Here is a 19807-nt window from a genome sequence, read left to right as displayed (position 1 = left end):
TACATTAGCACCCCCAAAATGAAAGACTTAGGTATAAATCTAGCAAAATATGTACAAAATTCATGTAAGGAAAAACTGCCAAATTCTGATGAAAGAAATCAAAGACAGCTGGCTGGTTAGCCCAGTTGGTTACAGCTTGGTATTGATAAGACCAAGAGCCAGGGTTCAATTCCTATACCAGCCAGTCACCAAAACAAATGAACAAACAAAAAAGAAATCAAAGAAGTAAATAAAGAGATAGTCCATGTACATGGATAGGAAGACTCAATATTGTCAAGTTGTCATTTCTTCCCAATTTGATCTACAGATTCAGCAAAATTCTAGTCAAAATTCCAGCAAGTTATTTTATCGATATTGACAAACTAACTCTAATTTTCATATAGAGAGGCAAAAGATCCAAAATAGCCAACACAGTATTGAAGGAAAAGAACAAAGTCAGAGGTCTGACACTACCAGACTTTAGGAATTTACTCTAAAGCTACAGTAATTAAGACAGTGTGGAACTGGGGAAAGAATAGACAAATAGATGAATGCACCAGAATAGAGAACCCAGAAATAGCCCCACATGAATACAGTCAACTGATCTTTGACAAAGGAGCAAAGGCAATTCAATAAAGAAAGGATAGTCTTTTCAACAAATGGCACTGACATAACCAGACATTACATACAAAAAAATTAATATAGACACAGACCTTACAACACCTTACAAAAAAATTAATTCAAAATGGATTACAGACCTATATGCAAAATGCAAAATTATAAAACTCCTAGATGATAACATATGAGAAAATCTAGGTGACTGTGGGTTTGTTGATGACTTTCTAGATGCAACATCAAAAGCACAATCCATGAAAGAAAAAGTTGGGCTTCATGAAAATTAAGATCATAAAATTAAAACATTAAAAACTTCTGCTCTGCCAAAATCACTATAAGAGAATGAGAAGACAAGCCACAGACTGGGAGAAAATATGTGCAAAAGATCTATCTGATAAAGGACTGATATGATATCCAAACTACCAAAAAAACCCACCCCAAACCAAAAAACCAAACACCTGAAACTCAACAATAAAAAAAACAAGCCCAACTAAAAAATGGACAACAGATATTAACAGACACCTCACCACAGAAGACGTACAGATGACAAATAAGCATATGAAAAGAGGATCCACATCACATATCATTAGGGACTTGCAAATTAAAATGAGAAACCACTACACATCTATTAGAATGGTCAAAATCCAAAACACCAAACTCTGGTGAGGATGCAGAGAAACAAGAACTTGCATTCACTGCTGGTAAGAATGGAAAATAGTAAAGCCACTTTGGAATACAGATTGGCAGTTTCTTACAAAACTAAACATACCCTTACTGTACAATGTAGCACTCTCACTCTTTGATATTTACTCAAAGGAGCTGAAAACTTACATCCACACAAAAACCTGCACACAAAGGTTTATAGCAGCTTTATTCACAACTGCCAAAACGTGGAAGCAACCAAGATGTCCTTCAGTGTGGTATATTCACACAGTGGAATGTTATTCAGCAACAAAAAGAAATGACTTTCAAGCCATGAAAAGACAGACGAATTTTAAATGCATATTGCTAAATGAAAGAAGCCAATCTGAAAAGGCTGCACACTATATGATTTCAACCACAAAAAATTCTGGAAAAGGCAAAACTATGGTGGTAGTAAAATGATCAGTGGTTACCAGGGGTTGAGGAGAGGGAATAGGCAAAATAGAGAGGATTTCTAGGGCAGGAAAACTATATTCTTTACAACACTATATTGGTGGATTCATCTCATTATACATTTGTCAAAACCCATAGAACACAACACAAAGAGTGAACCCTATTATAAACCACAGATTTTAATATTAGCTGATGGACTGTAACAAATGTAGCACAATATTAGCGATGGATTGTAACAAATGTAGCACACTAATGCAAGACGTTAATAGTAGGGGAAACTGGGGAGGAATGGGATATGGGAATGCTCTGTACTTTCCACTCAATTTTTCTGAAGTCTATTAATTTACTTTGCTTATGTTTTTATTTATGGTGGCTGGCCATTATGGGGATCCAAACCCTTCACCTTGGTGTTATACTGCACTTTAACCAAAGTCTATTAAATTAATTAAAAAAAAAAAAAAAACTGTTCCTTATTGGTTGCTACCAATGTAAGTTCATCTGATTTAGTAAATCAAGCAGACAACGTTACTCTTCCAAACATCCATAAACACTGCTCTTACCTTTCTTGCTTGCAGATCCTCTTTTCCAATGGCCTATGCTACCTTCCTATACTATTAAAAATTAGTAGTACAACCATCATAGTAAAGACTAAATCTAGCAAATGGAAGCTAAATTTTGGAGATTTTGATGAGGAGCGAGATATCTGTGTCTCCCCACAGAGTGCCTACGAGTTACAAGGGGATAAAATCCAGTCGTCATAAAGTGGAAAAACTGAACAACACCTTGACTGGGTGATCAAAAATTAATTTCAACAGTTAGCAGCAGATGGATATTATGCCCCTCATTGTGATACCCCGAGAAGGACCCAACAATAATCACGTATTATTCTTGCAAAGAATGTTATAACCTGCATCTAATTAGGAGGAAACATCAGATAAACACAATAGAACATTCAATTAAAAAAAAAAAAAAAAAGAGTGAGACATACTTTTTAAAAACATAAATGTCATAACAGACAAAAAAGACTATGAAATGTTTCAAATTAAAGGAGGCTAAAGAAACATGACTGAATGCAATGCCCAATTCTAAGCAAGATTCTGTACTGAATAAGGGGAAATGCCATAAAGGACAACACTGCTTCGATTGATAAAACTGGATAATGGATGTTTGATTAAATAGGTTTGATCTTTCATTCTACAAGTGAGAAATTAGATGACAAGGTAAGAATATAACAGGAGTTCTGGGTTACCTGGTCCTAGGCATAAACAATTTTCAAGCTTCCTCTTTACAAAGTGTCTACCAAATAGGTATTTTTCCCTCCTTGAGTGTATACAGTATGTTTTAGGTTTTATTCCAACAGATACTAAACATAATTGTAGAAAAAGGAAAAACAGAAACAAATTAATACCTCCCTGACCTGTAAGTTTCTTGTCACATACAACTTCCAAAACATGGTTCTATTTCCTCCTAAATTGAAACAAAATCAAATAGTTCAAACTGTAATAAGTATCTTTCAAAAACCTCAGGTATTCACTGTCAATAAGCAGCATTACAGAAAAGTATAGATAGAATCTTTCCCTCTGAAAAGTGTATCTTTAACATTTATTCTATATGTAAGAACCTACAACTTCCAAGTTCATCTAGCATACTCTCATCCTCAAAGATTAACTATAAACATAATTAATTAAATTTTTCTGATACAAAATCTTATGATATACTTACAGTTTCACAAGTAAGACATCTGGTTTCATTAGTTAATGTTCCCTGAAAAATCTCATGGACCCACGTTGGGTCTGGTGTGCTGTTGTTATTTTCACTGTCAATATTACCATTAGGTAGGCGACCATTTTGTTTTTCCTGCTTTCTCTCTTCTTGTAAAATATCAGCAATTGTATTTAGTAGGTAATTTAAGAATTCATGGGCATCTTGTTGCATGTAGTTGTCAAAAAGCTCTAAAAATAAAAATATGACATTAGAGAATTATTTCAGAATAGCTTTATAAAACAAAGACTATAAAAAAGATCTAGTATTTTATCAGAACTAAAAGTTGAAATGTTTAGTACTATTGGTAATATACAAGAAATAAATAACTCACATGTAAAAATTATGACTGAATTTGGAGAAAATAAAGTTAGGATGAATGAAAATCTCTTTTTAAAAAAAGCAAACAAACAAACAAAAAAAAACAGGCTGGCTGGTTAGCTCAGTTGGTTAAAGCATGATGCTGATAACACCAAGGTCCAGGGTTCAATCCCTGTGCCAGCCAGCCGCCAGAAATAAGTAACTAAATAACTAACTAAATAAATAACAATGCTAATTGATCCATGAGAAAAGAGCTAAATCTACCCATTTATATAACAGGTACTTGAAGATAAGAAGCAACTGCTTTTTATTAGCTCATATAATCTATTATTAACAAATATTACAACCTGACAAGGTTTAGAGCAGAAGCTGGACAACCAACTTGCTGACGTCAAGCCAACTGCTTAAGAACTACAAAGTTCATTAAAAATAAATTACTGGGCCATACATCTGAGAGATTCAGATCTGGCAGGTGAGGGATGAGGGCCTGGAACCTGGGGCTTTTCAAGACCCCTCCAAGGGATTCTGACGTGCAGTCAAGTTCTGATGTGGTTATCAGGAATTATCTATTTAATTCAGATAATCTCTAAAGTCCCTTCCAAATGTGAAATTTTTATAACTCAGTAAGATGTTCCCTGTAGTTATTATACAAATGAGTAAATATAATGGAAATCCTGGAGGTGCTAACATCAAGTGCTTTACCCAGTGCCTTGGCATTACAGAACCCTACGATAGAATAATAGGGACTTTAGAGGCAGTATCTCTCACAACTGTGGGATAATGCCATTACCCTTATTTTAAAATGAGGAAATGGAACCAGAGGGTAAAGTCACACTACCAGGAAATAGCAGAGCCATGCTGCAAACCAGGCAGTCTGACCCCACCATGCTACATACAAGGTAACGCCCAGTATGAGCCTCCTAACTAAACAAGAACACATACGAATTATTCAAGAAAATGCGTTGATAAAAGTTACCAGGAAATTTATTTTTAGATCTTCAATGCACATTTAATAAATCCCAGAAAAATTCCAGTTTACATTTAAAAAATGAATGCAAACAAATTTAGAAGAAAATTTAGGGACAGCCTTTCTAAGACAAAAGGAATTAATATTACATTTCAGAAGAGCTACAGATGACTGCATACAAAAATTAAGTTCTATGAATTAGAAATCATTTAAAAAGTTTAAAAAAACAAAAGCAGTGAAAATTATTAACATTTTCATCATATAAAGATCTCATACAAAAAGAAAACCAAAGTGGACAAAGAACTTGAAATAAACCACTTGTAGGAAAAAAAAATTCAAAAGGCTAAGAAACATGAGAAAATGTTCATCCCTATGGTAATAAAAAAGGTCTTTATTATCCCATCTATGAAATGGGATATCATGTTCTTCTGCAAAGTTACTATAAACATAAAATGAGAAAAGTGAACATATTTATTGGGGAGATATATTCAAAATAAAGAATGACTTTAATCTTTGTGTCAAAAAGACCTTTAAAAAGTATCAATTTAAGGTAGAGGTGCTCGTAAGACTGTTTGGATTGGTATTATGGTTCTACCTCTAATGAGGCAATTTACTTAACCTCCCTGTGCCATAGTTCCTCATCTGAAAAGCAGGGCTTACAAAGAACCTACTTCACAAGGTTTTTATGAAGATTAAAAGTGCTTAGAACACAACACTGTAAATGCTCAAAGATCCTGAACACTTGCTATTATTATTATCATTTCTGTTACTAAACAAAATACAAAACCCACAAAGGAAAAGATTAACTACATAAAAATTTAAAACTTCTGTATGGCAAAGACAACATAAATGAAGACAAGTGACAAACTAAGAGGACATATTTCCATATTAATATCCAGAGTATATAAAGTCTTAATATCCAGAATATTCAAAAAATCCTTTTACAATACAAGAAAAGGAAAACCAACCAGAAAACTGGCAGAGGAAAATAACAGGCAATTCAGAGGAGAAATACAAATTCTCAAATGTTACGTGACAAGTGATTGGGAAATAAAATTAAAACAATGACAAAATGTCATTTTTGCCCATCACACTGGCAAAATAAAAAATGACTTAAGTGTCTAGTGCTGGCTTGAGTGTGAAGAAATGGGCATTCTCAACTGGCATGGCATGTTTAAAGGGCTATCTTGGTAATGCCTTTAAAAGAATGCAATCTGGTTCTTCTAGATATCAATGTTAAGTAGATACCTGCGCATATACTAAAACAAGTGTGGATACGGATGTTCATTTATATAACAGAAAAAGTCTGAAAATGTCCTAAATGTTTATCAGCAGGAGAACAGTTTATTTAAATTATGGTATAATTTTGTTATACCACTAGGCAACAGTTTAAAAAAAGTAATTCCATATGAACTAATATGTGAAAATTTCCAAGATATTAAATGAAGCAAGGATGCTGAACCTGTGTAGTGCAAGCCCCCTCACCCAATCCACTAACAAAGTCTCCTTTCCTTCATTTTCACACTACAAATATAAAAGTTTGATTCACTGACTCTGAGTCTTCCCACATAAGAATTTTTCCTGACATTTGTGTTATATTGTAAAATTCACACTAAATCTTTCATGTTCAATATTTGTTTTCCCATATCCAAATCCACTCCACAAATTCGGTTCTCAAATCAAATACAATAATATCAAGAATGCAACTGGAGTCGCACTTCATTTCTCTGCTGTAAGTTTAGCCAGAGGGATTCTATTAGCCTCAATCAAACTCCCTATGTTATGTTTAAGAACAATGAAAGCCATGAGTTCTAACAGTTACTGCATTTAGCCTACGTGGACCTAACACCCAATTGATCTTTCACTTGCTGTATTGCGTGTCCACTGGTTTTCGCCCATCAGGGATAGTACCGCCAAAACACTGTAACACTATTCTCCCCTCTGCTCACATAGCAGAAGTCACCGCAGCTACTCTCAACACTGTGAAACAGCCTGCAACTCTGCAAACCCTCTCAGCAGTCCACTCCACCTGTCCAAGGCCAGGCCAAGTCGTGCTTAGAACCCTCAGATGGCTACACCATTGCAAAGGTCTAGACCAAAGCTGAGATAACCGAAGTCAATTATCTTTAAACTTGCCTCTCAATGCAGTTATCTTCCAGCCCCGAAAATCACTCCTCAACCCAATTTCTATCCTCTGCTACTCTCATTTACTTATTGTATGTGCCTTATCTCCTTCCTCATCCTTGGAATTTTCTTCATTCCCAACCCCTGCTGCTGCTCCTTCTACAACTCATTCTGTCCTAAACAAACTCCCCATCTCTTCAACCTTTGGCATTTTCTAGTTCCCTGCTGCCACTTATACACCATTACTTTCACTTGCATATAAAAACTCACCCTCAATCAAAAAAGTGCATAAGATCTAACCATACTATGACCCTTGACACTCCTCTGAGGCCATCTGACAACCTCCCCCTTACCTCGGTGGCATCATTCACGGTTTTTCTCTCCACGCCGACTCCTGCTCTAACTCTGACACTTAGTGTCCAGGAAGCTTCCCTTTTTAAAAAAATTTTTTTTATTGAAACATAATTGATTATACACATCTTTGGGGTGTAAGACTGAACATCGATACCTATGGAAGCAGCTTCCTTAAGTGCACCTGAACCCTAGAGCAATCAAGGGTTGCTCACTCACACACCCCCAGGTCACAAATCTAGAACCACCCACATCAAGGAGGTCTACTGAGATAAGAACTAATTATGCTATAGTTGGTTAGGGGGCTCAAGAAAAGTGGAAATAAATTAGGATTTAAAAAGAAGGATGGAGGAGGACTAGCAGAAAGGTTCTATAAGCACTGAGGGCCTAGTTAAGGCTGGAGATGACTCATTCACTACAGTGGGTAAGCTACATGCTGGCTCAATGCCACAATCTAGAATAGTCTAATTTTTCCCCATTAAAAATTTTATTTTAGCATGTATGCATGCATATAATTATTTCAAAATAATTACTTTTTTTGTAAAGCAAAAATGTGCAAAAGTTTTCGTTTTTTAAAAATTTACATCTTTTTATGAATGTTCTTTTTAACATAGAAGAGTGACTTCATTCAGAGATACCTCAACTGACTTGAATGCTCTGAAAATGACATGCAAAGTAAATCAGAAAATACTCTTTAAACTTTTGTTGAAATATTTAAAATAATTTACAGTCCATTTTCTATAACTATAGTATAGTGAACATGCCAGAATCTTGCAGTATCTGAAAGCAGCCACTATAGTTTTAAAAATATCAACCAGGATCACATAAATATCAAAACAATGTCAATGGGATGACCTCAGAAATGTTCTTTAAAACCCTGTAAAATGCATTACATTTGATTTTTAAAACTCTGGTTCTCGCATGGTTTGCTTTCTTTTCTGCTAAGTAGCATAATGGGAAAGGTGGATTTCAAACTTGCTTCGGTAAATTAAACAAATTCATTCATTCATTCACTCATTCAACAAATATTTAGTAAGCACCTACTATGTGCCAGGAACTGGATTATGTGCTGGGAATACAATGGTGAGCAAAAACAAATGGGTTCCCTCCGTCACGGAACTGACAGTCTAATGGGAGAGACAGACAATTTCATTATTAAATAAATGTATGATTGTTAACTATTATAGTCCTGACATAGCTGCAACATTAATGCAAAAAAATAAAAACAAAATCACTGCTTAAAAACAGGTTATATCTTCTTCATAATCAGAAATAGATATAGCTTTCATTACATAAAATACCTTTTACACTTGGGAAAAATTAATTGAAATGAATATGAGAAATTATTCAAATCTATTTAATAGGTGTTATTTGTGAACAAATAATGTTTCCTCAGTCAAAGAAGATCACTCTTAAGTAAGCACATACATGTGTTTTTGTATCTCTCCACAGCACCTGAAACACTGTTGTGCGTGCAGGTTCCTTGAGCACAAGGACCTTTTCTATCTCTTTTACTGCCATATCCCCACTGCCTACAGCAGTATCTGTCATACATTATATGTACTTAACATTTTTTGAATGAATGAATGAATGAATGAATAAACAAACGGACAACAGGGGTTGAAACAGCTAAGATGATATGAAAAAGAGTACATTTGGTCCAAAACAACAATTTGAGCTATGTGATATTGCTAAGACCCAGTAAGTCAGAGCACATTACTACCGATGTCCATTGATGTGACCCTCAAGCCCATCTTAAATGGTCCTGAATTGTCCAGTTGAGAGTCAACTCTAGCTAACACAATTAGATCACTAACCTGTGTCCATTTCTTCCAAAATAATAATAGGGTGCCTACAGGAAGTAATTTTAAACCGATAACTTCATTTCTTACCTAGAGTACTACCAATAGCCTCCCTGCTGGTCTCCCTGTCTCTACGCTTATGCTGTCCAGGTGCGCCCATTGCACCTCCACCCCACCAGCAGCCAGAGGGATCTTCTCCTCATGCGAACCAGAACATATCATCCACCTGCTCAAAACCCTTCAATGGCTTCCCATGGCTTTCAAAATAAAACCTCAGCTGCAGGCGTCTGACTCTCTCTCTAACTTTATCTTCACCTCATTCCATTCTCACCACGCTAATTTTCTTGCCATCCTTCAAGCACTCAGGACAACTGTACTTTCTGTTCTTTCTACTTGTAACATTTTTGCCTCAGATCTTCAAATGGCTTCTCACTTCAAATCTCTGATCTAACATCACCTTATCAGAGACCTTCCCCAGCCACCTACATCTAAACAAGCAACTCCCTCATTCTCTGTCCCCTTTCCCTGCTTTCTTTCTCTTTATAGCAGTGACACACATATTACATAATTGCTGACATCTGACTACCCCACTAAATCAATAGATCCCTAGAGGCTTATTTCTATGGTCACAGTTCCTAGAAAGTGCCTGGCACACACGAGGGAATCAATATATAATTATTAACCAATTCAAACATTCATGCTATATGCAGGAGTACTGTGAAACAGTTCTGTTATGCTATGATTAGGTAACAGGATTAAAATTTTAATAACAAAATTAATTAATGAGTAGGAATTAAAATTGAGTCTTTCCAAGGGATATTAAAAAGATCAGCAGTGTAAAGCAACAGTGGCTAAAACAATATGGAGCTGAAGGACACTGCTTTAGGAAGAACCATCCAACAGAACTACTTAGGGGGAATACTGAAATGGGTAACATATTTTCCAGAGACTTAAAACAAAAAAAATCTAAGAAGGAAAAATATGCAATAGGTAAAATATTAAATCCTATTTGATTTGTATGCTCTTCTCTACACAATTCTCAGTGAAAAATTCAAAAGCCAAAAATATACTTCAAAACATATTTACAAATGCCAGCAACATAATAATAAAAATGCCTTCCTATTAAATAAATAGTAAAAATACTTTCCTAGTAAATATTATTTCGAAGTTCAGAAAAATGAAACAAAATGGGCTTGGAATAATTATTCATTCTAGAATCAGACTCATTCAAATAAGTATTTAAGAACTTACCGTGTTAAAAATTATTCTGCCTAAATACAAAAAAATAAAAAAATCAGAAAATATTGAATCATTAAAAAATTATTAAAAAATACTGTAAAAATATCCCCGCTTTGACAAGCAAACATGTAAAGCCACACATATACAACCATAAAGAACTTGAACTCTGTTCAACATGAGTGTCAACCTAACTAACAAAATCATTGTGCACTTAAAGAGCACATGCAATACGTTAAACAAGAAGGTGAAGAAAAAAGGACCATTAAATGAAAAGGAAAATAACATGTACTCTGTGTGAGTTGCACACTGCTGATGTTGAATATTTCTAAAATACTAATGAAGTCACCAAGAAAGGATGGCATGTTCAATTAGCATGTACATGAACCTTCTACTAGGACAAAACCTTTAAAGTTTCATACCAGTACAGATAAAAAGACTAAGACTTAATTGCTCAATCCACATTCTAACAGATTGTGTTTGGCTTTCTTAAAAACAGAAGACACTATACAGATCTGTAATCTAAGAAAGTAAATAAACTTTTAGCTTTCATTAGGGGAAACAAAAATTATCTATTTTGGTAAACAATCAACTGTTCTATATTGGTATGTGAGGAAAATGAACAAATCTTTTAACATGTGTATCAGACTGGAGAATTACAGCTTATGGCCATGCCATGCTATTTCAGAGTCCTTTTATATTTCAGGGAACTCAATTTGATCGAGGCTTATCTCAACTCACATGATAATGAACAGTGTCAAATGACAAATTTAAGGGCAGGATCACACATTAATGTAGTTAATTACCAAACTTAAAAACTTCTCAAATCATATTTCTGTGGGCATCTTTCTTTTGATAGGTAACAATTCAAACTACAAATACCATTCAGCTTTATTTCCACAATCATTGAAATGCCTGCATCAAACAAAACCCAGAATTCTACATGCTATTTAAATTCCATTTGAATTTTTGAGGCAGCATACCATACTAAATAGAACACTGGGCTTAGCTATCAGGAAGAAGTAAGTTTGTATACCATCTCTGCCACTTACTAACTCTCTGTGACACTGGACAAATTATGTAAACTTCTCTGAGCCTCAATTATCTCATGTAAACTGAGATAAGAATGTCTAACATACACTTGTTATGAAAAGTAAATGAAAACTATTTCAAAAGAGAAAAGGGAAGAGAGGCTTACTCAGTAACTATTATGAAAAGGGGTGGGGGGTAGCAGGGATCAAAACCTATCTACCCCAAGGCAGAAGGTCTGAATTCTTACTCTGGCTCTTTTCTTTCCCTGAGGTGTGATTCCTGGCAAGGTTTTAGCTTCTACTTTATTCATAGCTAAAATGGGAGAAAAAACATGCTATCTCAGGTTATTGCAAGGATCAAATGAGTTAACATATGTGAAACAACTAGGAAAATAATAAATGAACAGTCATATGAAAAAAACTTTATTCTGGATAGAAAAGCCAAGCAGGCAAAAAAGAGAAATTACAATTTCTCATTTCCTGGCATATAGAATTTTATCTTTGTATAACACACTTCAAACATTAATCACACCTCATATTAACTACTATGAGACCATAGCCTCCACTGAACTGGTATCCCTTAAAGACAAGAACATCATCTTTGTTTTTTCAATGGGTAACGCAGTATCAGAAATAAAGATGAGGCTCAATAAATGCTTGAATGACAGTACCCTATGTTTGATCTTACTATTATGTGAGCAATGCACTGGGAAGTAGTAGAATTACCATTTTCTTTTCGTAGTCTCGTTATGAACTTCTTAGGAGGTATCACTCCAACCTTTTTCTTCTGAGTGGCTATGCTGTGGAAGAGATCTGCTAAGCATGTAAGAAGGTTCTCCTTCTTCCTAGGTTGACTCTTGTATGCTAGAACTTTTTCCCGAAACGGACGACAGAAATAAAGTGCTTGAAGAACTGAATTGCAGTAGCAGGTATTCCCAAACTAGAATAGAAAAAAAAATTTTTTTGTTAAATTTGGGCAATACATTTTCACAAGAAAGAATTTCTCTGTGTATAGTTGAGAGAACAGAAAGAGAAGATAGGGAATTTATAATCCACATAAATTAAAATGTATCTGAAAGTACAGAAGTAATTATTCTGCAAATTAGCCATTTTAACATTAAATGGATGCTTTAGGCATCAGTTTCAGGTTAAAACTGAGGAAAATATATCGTATAAATTTAAAGTTAACAAAAATGGTTATTTACAGGGGAAGAGGGAAAGAGTGGAGAAAGAGATGAAAGTGAGACTCCTGTGAATGTACATTACTATATAAAGTTTATTTTATACCCTAATTTTAAAAAAATTAAATCAAAAAGTAGAGAGAAAAAATGTTAAAATTGAAAACAAATAGAAATAAGTGAAACCTAAATGTGTATCAAGTTGGTGGTAGAACTACACAGAAAAAAGAATAACTTTAGGTGACTTTTAAAACACAGAATTTTTTACATGCCTAGTGAGATACAGTCTAAAAATAAAAAGAACCACAAAGACACCTACTAATAGTGTTATTTTGAAACTATTATAGCTACACTATCGGATAAAGCAAGCAAGGAATTATGTTAATACTCTAGGAACCAAACGTTTTAATGTAAAGGATAAAAAGATACTGAAATAGAATTCAGAAAAGTGAAAGTCCTATAAATATAAATTGGAAATATCAGTATAAACCCATGCCTTTGTGGGGGTGTGGGGTGTGTGTGTGTGCATGTGCAGCACGTATGTTTGCATGTGCGTGTGCATGTGTGTGTTTTCAAATTCTGTCCACCGAAAAGGTATGGCAGCAATGAGTTTCCCCTGTACCCAGATTTTCCCACCAAAAGGAACTAGGACACCTTGGAGATATGGCTGATACAAGGTCTGGGACAAGAAATGTACAACCTACGAGATTAGTCCCTGGATACCTTTTTGTGTAGACAGAAGAGTCAACTTTAGTTCAAAAGAATTACTGCAATGGATTAAAACATATAAAAATCCATCAATTTAAAATGACAAAAAAAAAAAAAACCTTCATTAGTCACCATTAGAGGTTTAGAGGATGCAAACTAACATATAAAAAGAAAGCATCAAAGTTTTTTCTTGCCCTTCTTATAAGAACCATATTTCAGGGGTACTAAATAGATGAAGGAAGTTCTTGTTTATACAATAATTGCAGCAAATAAAATCAGAAGATATGATTATCAATAATGGATTAGGCAATAATTATCAATGGATGCCAAAAGGATTAGGTTAAAGGACGCTGGGGAACAAGACAGATCAGATCTAAATCCCCAGCACATTTCAGCATCACTGAAAGTGAAAGTATATCACGTCATGTCATGTGATATACCTCACATTCTATGAAGTAACCTTGCCTTAAAAAAACAAAACCACCAATTCATAAGATATTCAGGCAATAGTGGAACAGGATAAACAATATCACAAAGAAGGAAAAGGCCAAGTTTGAAATGTGGGATAATTTCTAGGACAAATGACCTGATTTCTCCACAAATTAATGATATGAAAAAGAAAACAGGTTGGGAAGGACTTAAGACATAACACATTGCAAATGTAATGTGTGGAGTTTCCTTGGATCCTGATCCAAAAAAACAAGCTATAAAAAGTCATCTTTCGGATGAGAGAAAACATCTGAATATGGACTAGTACTAGATGATATTAAGAAGTTATTACGGGGGCTGGTCCCGTGGCTCACTAGGGAGAACGCGGTGCTGGTAGCGCCAACGCCGCGGGATCGGATCCTATATGGGGATGGCCAGTGCGCTCGCTGGCTGAGCGTGGTGCGGACGACACCAAGCCAGGGGTTATGTTCCCCTTACTGTCAAAAAAAAAAAAAATTTATTACTCATTTTGTTAGGTGTGATAATAAGATGATCATGTTTTTAAAAATGTCCCTGTCAGTGTGAGATGCATAACTAAACAACTAAATATTTAGCCAAAACAACATGACGACAAGGACTTCCTTTTCCAAGGAGGGGGGGGGGGGCAAGTGGACGAATAAATTGGCAAAATATTGGTGATTGTTAAAGCTAGGTTGATGGGTTCGTGGGATTCATTTTATCTCACTATTCTAGTTTTTTAAAAAGGAGGTAGATGTTTAATCTTTGAGGCAAGATGTATCATCATGTGTCAAATTTGTAGCAAACATAGGATCTAATCAGTATAAATTCAGAAGGAAGACAGAGACTAGGCACAGCCAGTAATTCCAGGGAGAAAAAGCTTAAAAGCCCTGCTACGTTCAATCTCCTGTCTGAATGTTTCTTTTTCTTTCAGAGAGATTAAACAAATAAGACCTCTATGCCCCACTAAGATGCACTGTACTATTAGAATCTCATGTGAAAACAGGAGTTATCAACTTTTTGAAGACACACTGGAGACTAAAGCCCTCTCCAGATAGGGATATCAGACCCAGTGAGGACGTATGACCTCTTACATTGACACTGTAGTCAGAGCCAAGGCACTGGTTTGAGAAAGAGAGATGCTTTAAAGGCTTCCTAGAGAAAGGCTAAAAGAAGTGTCTGATAATGATATACTGATATCAGTAATCATAAATATAACTATGGATATACTCTAATGAAACCTATCCAGGGGTTAAGGACATCTGCATTAGAATCTACAATGTTACCAAGATTATTTTACCAACTATCCAATATAAATTCATCTAAAGATACTAGTATTTGGGTTTTTTCGTGGTTTTTAAAATTTTTTGAATTGAAACATAATTGATTATACATATTTATGGGGTACAAGTTGACTGTCAGTATTTGTGTACAGTATGTGATGATCAAATTAATACTATTAACCTGTTCATCATTACAAATCATAATTAATCTTTGTGTCCCTTACCCAATTACTCCCTAACACCTCTCCTTACCTCCCTCCCCCACCTCTAGCAACTAAAGGTCTCTTCTAGCCTTCTGAAAGTGCAAAGTTTTATTGTGGTCTTTCTTTCTCACTAGTGGGAGGAAAGGAAGGAATGAAGAAAGGAAGAGAGGGAGGGACAGAGAGAGGGAAAACTTCTTTAAAAATGCAATGTATTATATACATTAAAATATAAAAGAAATGTAAGATAAAGTGTACATTTTAAATTTTTCTTATTTATTACACAAACTTTTTATTTTTACTAAAAATTATTAATATTGAAGTAAGAGCAATGAGACTGAGTAAGCTTTTTTATAAACCATGGGTTTTAGATTTTAAAACAGTGATTTGATAGTCTGGGTTTATTTCAGTTATTTGGATATGTGGTTTTAATAGCTATCAAAACTGAAAAGGATATCTAAAGGTCCAAATGCAGAGTCTCATCGACTGCCTTTGCTTTATAAATCATGATACTGAATTTTCATTCCCATCTACCAAATTTGTTTGAATAAATTCAGTGAATGTCTGCCTTGAGAGAGCATAGCATAGTAATTAAGTACAAAGGATCAGAAACCAAACTGTCTAGGTTCGAGTCTGATTCTGCTGTGTGACCCTGGGAAATTACAAACCACCTGTTGAACAGTTTCTTCATCTGCCAAATGAGGCTAATAACAGCACCTATCTCTTAGAATTTTTTAAAGAATTAAACGAATTATCCACATAAAGCACTTACAAAAATTCCTGGCACTTCATCACCTCATAGTTACTTTTAAAACAACCTTTAGTTAACTGAAATTAGATCATATAAATCTTTAAGTCTACTTTTAAATTCTAACAGATTTGCAATAGCAGAAATGAGTAAGGGGGGGTGACACTGTGAACGCTTTGGCATCATGGAACTTAAAGTGACATACAATCATACCATACGTGGACAGAGTAGGGGCCAGAACATCCATGCTAATAATTAGTAAGCTTAATCTATCATTTTCAGATAAAAATAAACATTAGAAATCTTAATATTTTCTTCCCATACCCACATTTCATTTGGATGGAGACTACTAGTTTTAACCACCATTATGTCAAATGTATTACCTTTTTAAAATGTTGAAAAGGGACCACTTTTGAAGAGGCACAAGTTCTTCCACTGTCCCCTATGGCAGACTCAGGTGATGCTGTCTGTCCTGTAACTTTCCCCTCTAAGGAAATGCCCTCTTTCCACCCACCAGCTCCTGATTAGGTGGCCATGTTTTAGAATGCTGTATCTGCACATTCTCCTACCCACTACCCTAACCCCAGCTGAGTAGAGTAGACCAGTGTTGAGCACCTAACCCAGAATCGGCCTTTCCATACTCTAGGCCATGGCATCCATGCCTCACCCCATGCCCTTATTCCCCTGCCCCATGCTTCCTTGTAGGAACTGATTTCTCTTTTCTATGCAAATTCTGTCAGGACGCCAATCACAAGCCCTTTCACAGACCCTGCAACAGGCTTGGACTTGATCCAATCTAGCCAGAGTATGTGGGCCAGAGCTTTAGCCAGGCTTGACATGAACATTCTCTGGGATCTCCAACAACATAAACCTCAAGTAAGCCATGGCCATCAGTGGAGAGAAACTGGATGAGGATGAAATCAGTGCAAAAGAGACAACTGTCTAATCAACTTCATAATCCACAAATAGAAAATTTCATTTTTATTTATCACTGTCCTCCATAATAGACCCTGCTCTAAATAATGACTACTTGCAATTCAAGTTAAATATTAGCCTTTGATAATAAGATGGGCTAGGAACGCAACCATAATTTTATAATAAAGATTCTGGAAAAAAAGCACATTCCATAGTAGCCTCACAAATGGATTCATTAAAAGCCCAATCTACTTGGGTGTTAGCGCCTACTTGTATTTAAAATCAATAAAGAACTACACAATAATACAATGAAAGAAGACTATTTAAAAAATAGTAGGAAAGAGATACCACTAGTTTAAATCACTCTCTACTCTCCATGCTACTAAAATAAGTACTAACCAGCTACAAGATTAAAGGAAAAAGGTAATCTGATTTTCAGATTAAACCAATTTGTTTTCAAATAATTTAGCTGACTATGTAAATAGCTGACACATAAGTGGGATATTTTACAGGAAAAGAAAGCTTCCAAAGGCTTTGGGTATCCAAAGGTCCCTAAGCCACATTATTTCTTTTCTCTGATTTATAATACAATCAGGAATATTAATATATCTATAGGAGATAAACCAATAAGAAATCCTCTACTCTATTTATGATAGATATTATTAAAAGTAAGCTGCCATACAAACTATTATTTGTGAAAATATTCTTCCAAGATAAAAATAACAGAAAATAGGTTCTTATTAACAATGCTGAGAGTAACCATACTGTTTAATTTACTGCAAGTTTAATTAAATTGTGGTTATTTTTCTTCTCTCCATTAAGAAAAAAAACTGCCTAAATACACATATTATTTCCCAAAGGCAAGTGTTTTTGAGTGATCCTAACACTCTCTGGTAGAAAAAAGGGATCCAATAAGGTAGATCTAAGAGGATCTCTTTTAGTATACACTTTGTAAAAGTAATTAAAATAAACCTGGAAATGCACACTTAGCTAATAGCAGACTGATAAACAGAAAGCATACATGTGCTTCATTTTAACAAAATCCAACTGTTAGAAAAGACTAACCACAAAGTTCCTTAAAGAAGCTACACTCCAGTACTGTTCACAACACGTGGCAGACAGGTATAGGGACAGGAAGAAAAACAAACTGTTGACCTCTGAATTAACTAAGCCATCATCCCCCACAAAAAGGTCCAACCTTGATTTTTTTTTTTTTTTGTCTTTTTCGTGACCAGCACTCAGCCAGTGAGTGCACCGGCCATTCCTATATAGGATCTGAACCCGCGGCGGGAGCGTCACTGCGCTCCCAGCACCGCACTCTCCCGAGTGTGCCACGGGCTCGGCCCCCAACCTTGATTTTTAAGGAACATCTGTGAATAAGTAGTGTGACAATTGTACAAATAAAGAAGAGGGAGGGGAACAAGAGAGAAACAGAGAGTGGTAATAATTTAGGACATGAAAAATAACACTTATAGAAAATAAGGTTAAAGGCACAGGACAACAGCTGCAAAGCAGCCTGAAGGTATAAATCCCAGAAGAAGTTAATCACACTACCAGTTCTGCAACAACTACTCTGACCACTGATTTTTCTGTGAGTATAATTCAAGGTGTTCATCAATCTTTAATAGCTGGTGCCCTTGGCCCCCTTAGAGATCTCAATTTTTGTTTAATAATGAGGCAAAGAGACAAGAAACTATATTTCTACTCATCGCATGAATCTCGCCAGGAGATAAAGACAAAGCTTTCCCTTACTAACTTTATTCCCTCCTGCTTCTCTTGATTTTATTGTCACTTGGCTTCATGGAGAAGCATAAATACAATCTTCTGATTTAGACAGATCCACGGGGAGTAAAGAAATCATGCCTTCTTAGAAACCCCCTTTTTTTACACAATTGACACTAGTATTACTGTCAGTGATACTGATACCATATTAAATTAAGAACATAGCAGCAGAAAAAAACATTATAGAGAATTAGAACTCAGTTCATTTTTACTTAGGATGTTATTTTACTTGTTCTCAGGCTACCTGCAAAAGAATTTAGATGGAAAACCTGAAATACTTATTTTATACAGGAGAAGGTTAAAGGTAAACTGCATTCAACACACAAAATACTATTGTATTAAAGGATATGCGTTCTTCTGGAACACTATCAATAGGAACAACGATTCAAGACACATACTAGCTTTCGAGTCTGAACCTAATAAGCATGTTAGTCAGAAGAAAATGGTAACAAGATTGAAGAAACTGGGGTTTTACCATCCCAGAAATGAGGCTTTTGATCACTAGACAACTGCTTATGAGCATGAACATTTTGGATGTTAGAAGCAGAGGCCAGACTTCATGTTTAACAAGGGAATTAAATATATTCATTTAACTCTACTCCCCATGCAACCCCGGTAAAATGACATTAAAGGAATAGATTAGGTAAAAACTCAAAAGGCCAGAGAGTGTGATAAAGAAGAAAACTGCAGACTAGAGATGTCAGCAAACTCATAAAAGAGAGAAGGCAGATGGAGAAAAAGTAGAAGCCCAAGTGCATGGAAGGAAGACAGAAGTGAGAAGAAAGCTGGCTCATTCCTGAAGGCTCAGGAATAGCGGTGGGTGGGGGGTGGCAGGAGGACCAGCAGTGTCTAAAAACACAAGTCTGGTTGTAAGTCTAAAAGGACCATTTAGATACCCAAGCACTTAGGCTCTCCTCCAATCTTGTAAAGGGCGACTGCAGGCTTAGTCTCCACAGAAGCTAAGCAGGAGAAACTGCATTTGAGGACCCTTGGGAACCATGGAGGACAGCAGCGCAGGATTGAATAAAAACCTGAATTAAGCCATTCTTACGCGTGACTGGAGGAACCCTCCCAGCAGGAAAAAAATAGTCCCAGAAAAATGGCCTCTGGTTACTGAAAATGGGAAAGGGGGGTGGAGGGGCTAGAGACTTTTTTTTTTTTTTTAAGTCTGTTTGCCAGGGAGTCACTCTAGAAAAAACCCAAAGTAGACAAGCTCCACAAAGCCTTCAATCCATTGTTTAGAATATCACTTTTATATATGAAT

The 19807-nt window shown here is 35.5% G+C and overlaps 1 protein-coding gene across 1 annotated transcript in view; it reads right to left on the bottom strand.

Moving 5' to 3' along the window:
* The window catches only part of USP12 (ubiquitin specific peptidase 12), an 87894-nt gene that overhangs the window by 20225 nt on the left and 47862 nt on the right, over positions 1-19807 (bottom strand). The window contains exons 3-4 of the mRNA XM_063102879.1: positions 12009-12222; positions 3412-3641 (exon numbers count right to left, since the gene is read on the bottom strand). Coding sequence (XP_062958949.1) covers positions 3412-3641; positions 12009-12222 — 444 coding nt within the window. The remainder of the gene's footprint in view (positions 1-3411; positions 3642-12008; positions 12223-19807) is intronic.

Source organism: Cynocephalus volans, chromosome 7 (genome assembly GCF_027409185.1).
Source record: "Cynocephalus volans isolate mCynVol1 chromosome 7, mCynVol1.pri, whole genome shotgun sequence".
NCBI classification, from domain to species: domain Eukaryota; kingdom Metazoa; phylum Chordata; class Mammalia; order Dermoptera; family Cynocephalidae; genus Cynocephalus; species Cynocephalus volans.
Note: the sequence above shows the minus strand (reverse complement) of the source record. Positions and strands in the feature narration are given on the sequence as shown.